Source organism: Myotis lucifugus, unplaced genomic scaffold (assembly GCF_000147115.1).
Source record: "Myotis lucifugus unplaced genomic scaffold, Myoluc2.0 scaffold_24, whole genome shotgun sequence".
NCBI lineage: Eukaryota > Metazoa > Chordata > Mammalia > Chiroptera > Vespertilionidae > Myotis > Myotis lucifugus.
In genome coordinates, this window is record NW_005871072.1 from 9,541,940 (window position 1) to 9,552,245 (window position 10,306).

Here is a 10,306-nt window from a genome sequence, read left to right on the forward strand (position 1 = left end):
TTAATAAGTGAGGGTATATTTATTGTAAAGCCCTTATATAATTCAAACTTCAACAAAATGGTTTCTCTTAAACAGAGGACATTTTATCAATTTACAACTTAACAGAAAAGTAGCAATCACACTGAAGTTATACAGTATTTCAAAGGTCTGCATTTAATTGGTAAATTCCTGCATGGCCCAACTCCTATTTTGAAAACATTCTTGAATCATCTCTATCGAAAAGCCCTACTTCATCTTTTAAGGATAGTTCGAGAGGTTTAGAAAATTCTTAAAAAGTACTTACTTATATGAATGTTACGCTTTTTGTGCTAGTCACCTGAGTCTGCTACTTTCACGGAATTTCTTCATTTATTACTATTCTTAGGAACAATTAAAAATCTTGAATGCTTTTTTAACGTAACTATTAGAATATTGCTTAAAAATTCAAGTTCCATCTACAGATGTCCTCATTCAGCTTTGCTCTGGAACCAAGTTCTGTGGTGCACAGCTAACAAACTTGGCACAGGAGTTTGCTTATTATCCCAATGCAACTCTGTAAATCTAAACTATTGTTTTCCTGGAACAACTTTCCTAAGAACCCAGTAAAAGACGGCCTTACCCAGTTGTAGCCAGTAGATAGAGATAATGCAAAGATCCAAGTTCTCCCTATGTACTTGAGTAAGGCTCTGCAATTTCTCAAGCTATCTGTAGTAACAGGCTGGGTTTTTATTTTCAGGCTATCGTATAGTGCCTATAATTTGAAAAATAAAAGTGAATTCCTAGACAAATGAATTATAAAATGACATAAAATACAAGCCCTATTTTTTAAAAAATTAGATTCAACAGAAACAAAATTACTCCAACAAGTTGAAGTTTCTAAATGCTTCCTATCAGTATCTGTACTTCTCTCCTAAAGGCCATGATGCAGACATTGGTCTGAGGACACACCAGTGCTGACAAAGCTTGCTTGAGAGTGCATCCCGTTCAGTCAGTAGAACTTGGTTCAAATGTGGCTCTTAACGCTCGCTGGGTAGCCATGGAAAAGGTCACTTAAGCTTTCTAAAGCCTATTTACTCGTGTGGACCAGGTAAATAATATCCATGCTTAGGCTTTTTATGAGACCTCAGAGATCATGTACTAACCTCTCAGGAAGCACTCAAATGTTAACAGAAACTGAATATGATTGGTACAGTAAACACTAAACACAGGTGTTTTTTTCTCTGATTCTTGCTTCATCGTCTTACTGTTTTTTCCATGAATAGAGACAGTGTGTTCAGCTGATCATCAGACACTTAAAGGACCCTGTAACCTTGTTTGATGGCCCTAATTGGAAGTACAGCTACTTGGAGACCCCTGCCAAAAACCTGTCCTCTGGATGAGAAGTTTACCCTCTTCCTCTGAGCTGGCAGCTTCAGTGGGCAGAGGGGGGCTACAGTGGCAGTGAAGGAGTCAGGGCACCTATCACCCAGACATGTCTGCAGTCAGTAACGCCCATTAGTTTCATTAGGCAAGATCCAGTTCATTCTTCGATTAATCTTTATAGCTACTATTTATTGTGACCTTACTATGTCAAACATACATGGCTTCAATCTTTACAACAGTCCTCACAGATGAATCATTTTAGAGCTAAGGAAACTAAGGTTCGAAAGTATTAAGTTGCTTATATCACACAATGCCAGTTACTAGCTAGTTCTAAAATACTAGCCAAACACTTGTGCTCTTTTTCATCTGGAACCACAGCCACTCTACATATGGTGTCCAGATTAGTCTTTAGCTTTAAGTGGACAGAACAAAATCAAATAGAACAGTTCCAAAAGCTGCAAGAGTTGTAAAGTCAGTCTAAACTACCAAAGAGTACTTAAATGAAAAAGGGTAACTACCATACCAGAAGACAATAGCTCCTACCATGAAAATGTCACCTGGGCTAATTTTAAAATCTTGGTACACTATATTCATGATTTTAAAATGTTGGGTCTAAAAAGCCTATATAGCTGATATAAACTGTAATTCTCCATGTTAATAAAGGGTTGGGAGATTGAAATCAAGATCACATAATGTGGTCACTTTGGCCAACACTATTAGAGTTTCAGCTTCTTTCCAAAAAAATTCCTGAGATATTATTATGCAGCAATTCTGCCCCTGTGCATTTTACCTTTTTGCCCCAAGAAGAAAGGCCTAAAAAATACACAAATGTAAAACAACTCCATGAAAGACTGATATGCTGGTGGTAGAAGGATACAAATCAGTAGAATAAAGATTTTATAAACCAGAGATTGTGTTGTTTCTGTTAGGTAAAGGGATTTCTTCATATGTCATTTTAATAAAAGGAAATTTCATAGGTAAAAACCAATATTCAAAATTATAAAACAAATAGAACTGTCTGTGTATAATCACTGCATCAAAAATTTTTACAAGACTCAAGAGAAATTCTTTAGTTGACAAATGTGGTTTGAAGGGGTAATAAAACCTTTTTATGTCTAAAGCAAGAGTCTTATTTCCAGTTGGCCCAAAAACAGATGTTTCATTTCCCAAAAAAGTAGGTTCTCCACTGTAAAGAAATATTCTTGTGTAGTTGGTTTCTATCTTCTTGAACTCTGCTCCAAGTTCAGCCAATTTCTTATATGTCCTTAACACAAATTTGGAACAGTCGTAGGATTCAAACCATGTCTCCGCCCCTTTTTCTGGGCTGGCTTGGACAGTCCATGTCTCATAATAAATCCCTGTTTCATTGTCCTGTTTTACCCACTGTGCCATTTTGTTAAACATGTTTCCTAGTGAAAAAAAAAATCACTTATGTGAATATCAAAATTAATCATGTTAGTTTTAAGTCAAATGTTCTAACCAGATTAAGGCTATAGATGTACATACATAAACAATAGTTTTTGGATTTCCAAACCTGCATCTCACAATAGGAATCCAAGCTCAGTCAGTTTTTATTCCATGTTCAAGGCACTAGATATTTCTTAATTGTAAACATTAGATATAATAATAGGCTGTATAAAGATGAGTTTTACATACACTAATTTTATAGTCATTTAAGCTATAATCAAAAGCAAAACTATACACAAAAAGAAGTTGTCTTTCTTTACCACTCTCTACAAACCTTGTATTCAGAGGCAAAAGAGAAAAAGAAAGCAGGGGAAATTGTGTAAAAGCAAAGAGTGAATGGGGTAACGCATACAAGAAGAACTGAGGAGGGTGAAATGCAGAGCTCAGTCACAAGGCATGGCATGCGTGCAGTCTGTGTGGCTCCTGAGGAATAGCTAGAGAAGGCTGCCTTCCAATGTGATAAGACAGTGGTTCTCAACCTTCTGGCCCTTTAAATACAGTTCCTCATGTTGTGACCCAACCATAAAATTATTTTCGTTGCTACTTCATAACTGTAATGTTGCTACTGTTATGAATCATAATGTAAATATCTGATATGCAGGATGGTCTTAGGCGACCCCTGTGAAAGGGTCGTTTAACCGCCAAAGGGGTTGCGACCTACAGGTTGGGAACCGCTGTGATAAGAGGACGCACTGTACCCCACCCACCCAGAACATTTGGTATTTCCCTTTCTTCCTGTACTTGCAGCTGTTGAGATTCTGCTAACAACCTTCCTACCCACCACACACATTCTTCCAATAAATCAACTAAAACTGGAAATGTTTTTGGCCAAGTTCATAGACTATATGGACTCCTGGATGGCTAACAGTCTCTCCTACCACTTTGTACCAGAGCACAAGAGCCTCTAAATCAGTGGTTCTCAACCTTCTGGCCCTTTATTTATTTTATTTTATTTATTTAATTTTTTAAATTTATTTTATTTTATTTTATTTTATTTTTACCTTCTGGCCCTTTAAATATAGTTCCTCATGTTGTGACCCAACCATAAAATTATTTTCGTTGCTACTTCATAACTGTAATGTTGCTACTGTTATGAATTGTAATGTAAATATCTGATATGCAGGATGGTCTTAGGTGACCCCTGTGAAAGGGTTGTTAGACCGCCAAAGGGGTCTCGACCCACAGGTTGAGAACCGCTGCTCTAAATGGTAACAAAACACTATACTCTGCATGTTTACAAGCTCATCTGGGCATTCATGATGGCTAAAAGAGCCTGGCCACGACATTTCACTTTGTCACTATGGATGCTTCTTAGGTTACTCCAACTGGAATCTGTAAAATCAGTACTTCATGCTATAAAATAGAGTGGCCGTTTTGTCAATTTTATAGAATTAAAATTTTATAGAATTAAACCTGTTTTCTTAAAACTTGGGAGACTGTTCTTAGTGTTCTTCAACTTGGAAAAGCCAGTGCTGTGATTAAGAGATAAGAATGCTTTGAAACACTGTTTTGTAACATGAGAAAAGGCCAATGGATAGGATTAATTGCAGAGCAGATGGATAACTTAAAAGATTTAAGTACTGGCATATTACAAAATATTTTCTGGGAAACAGTGATCTCTTGTTCATATGACTATATGTTTATGTCAGAAGGAAGAATTTTCAGATAATGAGCTGGGAGGAAATGAAAAAGGAGAGATGTGAACTGGCCTAGAATGAAAGAGTAGCTATTTATTATACCAAACACTGGTAAAAAAGAAATGAACTTTTATATTATTGGGATGGTTTGTAGCAATTAGAAAGTAGAAAACAGCATGGTATATAGTTGAAAGAAAGATTAGAAAACAGCACAGCATATAGTTAAAATATCCCCAGATGACATGTAAGAGACACCAATTCTATTCCTGGTTCTACATTAACCTATGTGACCTTAAAAGACAGGTAGATCATGCCACCTGGCTGAACTTTAATTCCTTATTTGTAAAAAGAGTATTTTATCTTCCCAATTGAACACAATCCAAAATGCTCTTTAAAGAGCTGTATAAGCGGAAAGCATGGTAATTTCCTCAAGTCCTGTGGTTCATTGAATAGTTCTTATAACAAACAGTGGTTTTATTATTTCCACTTTTGTGGAGAACAACAATTTATAATGTAGAGTCCTGTAAATGATATGGGCAAGCTCCCTACCTCTACAAGCCTCATCCTCATTCTACACACGAAGCAATGAGTCAGTAAGATAAAATGTGACCAGTTTCTGATACAAGTTCTGCTGAACTCCTTTCTTTATCACTAACTAAATGCAATACGCACGCAGCAAAATTCCAACTGTTTTAGCAACTTTCAAATATTGGCACATGCAAGAGAACAGAAAATCTCAGAGATAAAATATTTAAATTGCTCAAGAGGCCTCAAATGTGTGAGATCATATGTTTTAGGAGGCAATGTACAAAGTAGTTAAGAAGAGTTAATAAGGCTTGACTGCCAAGATTGCAGTCCCACTTCCTTAGTTGTGGGACTTTTAGCTCATTGTGCCTCAGTTTCCCCATTTGTAAAAATGGGAAAACTAATAGCAACTATCTCAGGGGGCTTCTGTGATTATAAATGCTGTGATATATGTAAAGTACTCAGAACATGAGTGGTGGCTATTATTATTTTAATGTATCATCACTAAAAGCCTCTTCCCAGATACAGTTAACGGGTCCTTTAATGAATTATTTTTTTCAGGCGTTTTATGTATTTCCCTCTATTATTTAAGAAGTCCAATCACGTTGTGTAAATTGTTTTATCATGTCATTTATTTTTACCACGGGAATAAAGGAGATAAGCTACTCATCACACTTGAAGTTTTGCATGAGTAATAGTTTGGGTCAAAGGTTAGGGGTTCTAGAAGTACATTTTATAAACTGACCCCTATATAGTAAGACATTACTGAAATGCCTCAATGAAAAAAATTTCTATCATTTAGATATTTAGATGCAATCATCAAATAATGCCATATTTTTTTTAACTTACCTGATATGGTTGCTACTTGAACTAACGTCCCATTCTCCTTCCAGTGACCATCATCAATTCCTTCAAAAAAGCAGGCAGCTCCTTGATTACACCAGAATGGGGCATTCATTTCAGGTCGGAGATGGGGAAATGTGCAGTTTCCAAGTTGGAAAAGTTCATACCATTCCATTGTGTAGTTCTTGCCAGTTAAAGTACTCTTGAATCCAATGGCATCGTGCATAATTTTCTGTGTAAAGATCATACAGGCATAAAAGTATTTGTGAAGCAACCACTGGTCCAGGGCCCAGAGGAAGCAAATGTGATAGATATACCACAAATGCAAGTCAAGCAGAACAATGTTCAGCTGTTCCTTCTTCCATGATGCTACTCGATCCACTCTGTAGCTCCTCAAATTTCAGACCCTCATCCACTCTGACTGCCACTGCAGCTCAACTCAGATCGGGAAAACGTATGCTATGTGGACCGTTCCTAATTTCCTTACATCTTAGAATGAGTGTGAGAGGCCCCCATGCCACAGTCTCAGGAAGGAACTCGATGTACCTCACAGGGGTGAGACACTCAAATGGTGGACTAACCCAGGAAAAGTACATTCAACAGGACCTGAAAATGAAGAAGTGTTTCCTGACTGCTTTGCCCCTTCCTCTGGGCCTCCTCCCTTCCTACTTTTCCAGCTGGGTACAGGAATTGAGTTTGGATTCAGAATATTAAAAGGAATGAGAGCAACTGCATTTATTATTGTCAAGATCACGAAACCTGATAATGTTGGGGTTTTTTTGATTATTCATTTTTTAAAAAATATTTTATTGATTTCAGAGAGGAAGGGAGAGGGAAAGATAGAAACATCATTGATGAGAGAATTTGATTGGCTGCCTCTTGTACAACCCCTACTGGGGATCAAGCCCGAAACCCGGGCATGTGCCCTGACTGGGAATCAAACCCTGACCTCCTGGTTCATAGGTCAATGCCCAACCACTGAGCCACGCTGGCCGGGCTTGACTACTCATTTTAAATACACGCAGAGCAAAACCAATAAACATAATCTAAACTATTTCCTCAAATCCACTTAATAATGACATAATTTAATTAACTGAACTTGTAAGATCAAGATACATCCTTACCAAGTGTCCCAGGAGGTCTCCGTATTTAAATTCCCATACTGGGGCTTGTAACCGAAAGACTTCAATGACATCATCACCCTTCATAACTGGGGTAGGGGAGCCAGTTGGACAGAAAGTGTATTTAGCCTGACAGTAAGGATCTGGTGCCGGACGGAAGGAAAAGCGTCTAATAAAGAAAAAGAAACCATCAACTTAGAATGCTTCTTCTTGCACATTTTAAAATCCAAATTTTAACTTCACTGTCAATAACATTTTTAGAGAAAACATTTAAAGCTAAGCCCATAGCATATAAATATACATTTTATTTATCCTGTGAACAAACTCCAATGATTTCTTTTACAGCAAAAGATATATTAAAAACACGTGGATAATAGCATGCTTCCCTGTTTCTTGCTCCCACTGGGAGAATTTTGAAGATGGGGACCATACCTTAAAGTGTTATAGCTCTAGATCTTATTTAGTAGACAAATGTTTACTGAATAAAGGAATAGTTTTCAAATGATACTTAATTTCCCAAACAATCCATATGCTAAGTGCTAAGATAATTCAAAGATAATTATGATTAAATAGAATATGTTCACTATTTTCTTAAAAATTCACTAATATTCCTTAAACCAGTATTTATTGAGGACCTACTATGTGTAGGACATTATACTAGGAAGGAGGGAAATAAAAATTATAATGTCATTCCCTTCCTCGAGGTGCTTTGGGTCTGGGCTGGGAAGACATTAAACAATGAAGCGCAGTGTAGTAGGTGCTAGACCAGTGATGGCGAACCTTTTGAGCTCGGCGTGTCAGCATTTTGAAAAACCCTAACTTAACTCTGGTGCCGTGTCACATATAGAAATTTTTTGGTATTTGCAACCATTGTAAAACAAAGACTTATATTTTTGATATTTATTTTATATATTTAAATGCCATTTAACAAAAAAAATCAACCAAAAAAATGAGTTTGCGTGTCACCTCTGACACTCGTGTCATAGGTTCGCCATCACTGCGCTAGACCAAAGAAATACACAAAGTCCTATGGACACAAAAGAGGAAGAAATCATTTCCACCTGTATGGGATAGGTGGGCGTGAGGAGGCCAAAGAGAGAGATGAAGAGCTGGCCTAGGTTTTTAAGCTACTTTCGAAGATTAGGACAGAAAGGGAGAGAAAACACTAAGTATTATAAGATAAGCACACCACACTGGAAGAGTCTCTGGTGGGTAATTAAGACCGGCCTTTAGGCTTCCAGGCAGGAGTGGTGAGAGGAGAGGGAGGCAGCCCAACCCCCTGAGTCCTACCACCGGGAGGGCAGAGTCCAGGAGTCAGCATAAAGGATTTTAAGTAGCAGAACTGATATGACTGATTTTGCTGTAAGATAAACCTTATTTTATAAATTAGAAGAAGGGAGAGAGGCCAAATTAAGGCTGTGAGGTCAGTTTTAGGAGGTTACTTCAATAATGCAACAAGAAAAGAAAGTGGCCTGAGAAGGCCATGGCAATAGGACTACAGCTGAATTCAGCTCAATATTTACTGGTCACCTCCCATATTAGACACAGGGAGAAAAGACGAAAGGGAAAGAAGCTACCTATATCTGTGCTCTAAGAATCCTACATCCCTGAGGTTCCAGCTAGAGCTACTGTTTTACAATCCTAGCACATCAACAAAAATTCTTATTTTAATTGAAATCTAGATGTTAGCCAAAAACAGTAACAACCCTCAGGAACATTGCCCAGATTCAGGTATACTCACCTGTTTGACAGGTGGTTACCTGGTTTAAACGTTTAATTATGTATGTCTCACCTGCCCACTGCAAAACCTATTTTACGTCTAAGGTAATTTCTAAAGCATAATTTAAGTCTACACTTAATAAATTTTCTTACATACAGGTGAGGTTATTAGATAGCAACATATACTTCATATTTGAAACTGTTAAACAAACATAAGAAGTCATACTCAATACCCTGCCCTTAAATCAAGTAGTTTTGCATTTACACTTTCCTCTTTGTTTTACTGAATATTTAATTTTTACTTCCTATGAACATTTTATTAACATTTCCCAGAACACAGGCATCAACCCCAAACTTCTCTTTTCATGTATATCAAGCAAACAAAACAAGAACTGGTGAAAACCACTCCGTGAGCAAAATCCACTAATATCCAGGTTTGACAACAGCTGGCATTTACTAGATTTAATCCTCCCAACAAAACTAAGGTAGTGCTACCACTATCCCCACTTTCTGACGGAGGACACGTGGGCACAGAGGTACTGAACAACTTTGCCAAGATCACCCAGCGAGTCATGATGGTGCCGGATCTGATCAGCGGCAGGTGGAATCCGAAACTCACTCCCAACTCACTATTGTAATCTAAAATAGTAGTGTTTTCTTTCTATATATAGTATGATTTTACTCTCTCTCTCTCTATATATATATATATATATATATATATATAGTATGATTTTACTTTTTTTATTGATTTCAGAGAGGAAGGGAGAGGGAGAGAGAGACTGAAACATCAATGATGAGAATCACTGACTGGCTGCCTCCTGCACCCCCACACTGGGGATGAGACCCGCCTGCGCCCTGCCCTGAATGGAACCCTGAGGGCCATGCTCAGCCACTGAGCCTCACCGGCTGGGCTAGTTTTTATGCGTTTTCAAAGCTGCTGGCCTTTCGCGAGCCCCATGTGACAGCATGTTTTCTTTCTCTGTGTTTAGCCACCTGACAGTATCAGGCCAAGTAAATACTCTTCTAGGTCAAAGGCTGGATTCCGCCTCACGGTTCTGCAGCCTCCGCGCTTGACTTGCGACCAGCGTCCTACCTCCGGGCTTCAGACGGCGGCGGGCGAAGGAAGTGTCACCCGCCCGCCTGGGACTTCCCGGGTCATCGGACTTTCAGTGCTCAAAACGGGAAGTCCCGGCGAACCGAGACCAGGGGATGCTGCTGTAAAGTCTGCCAAAGGTTATGCACTCAATATAGCTAATGATGGTGTAATGTAATAAATGTGGAGTTAAAAGTCCCCACTGTTCAAAGAGTCTAAAAGTGACGCGATAAAATAGCTTTACTTCCCTTTTCTTCCAGAATTCAGGTCAGCCCTGGGTCTGTCCCCTCCTCACTGACGCAAGTGTCCCTAAGAGAGAGGCCCCAGGGCGGCACGCAACAGGCAGGGGCCACTCCTGCGCTCCCAACTGCCTTCCACACCGCGCCGGGGTTTGCCCGCGCGCCGGTGCGGGTCCCCACTCCGCCGCCCCGCGCGCTCACCTGTAGGGCACGGGCCACTGGCGCCTGGAGGGCGCGCCCGCGGCTGCCGCCTGCCCGAGCAGCGCCAGAGCCCAGAGCCAAGGCGCGCGCCCCAGAGCCGCGCCCGCGCGCCGCAGCCCC

General features: G+C 39.3%; 1 protein-coding gene across 1 annotated transcript; it reads right to left on the reverse strand.

Annotated features, from left to right (window-relative positions):
* Positions 1-10,300, reverse strand: CLN5 (CLN5, intracellular trafficking protein). The gene is made up of 4 exons (XM_014453524.2): positions 10,187-10,300; positions 6,938-7,103; positions 5,820-6,045; positions 1-2,750 (listed from the first exon to the last, which is right to left on the reverse strand). The coding sequence occupies exons 2-4, from the start codon at positions 7,019-7,021 to the stop codon at positions 2,239-2,241; spliced, it is 822 nt and encodes a 273-aa protein (XP_014309010.2). The 5' UTR covers positions 7,022-7,103; positions 10,187-10,300; the 3' UTR covers positions 1-2,238.
* Between the last annotated feature and the right edge of the window lie 6 nt (positions 10,301-10,306).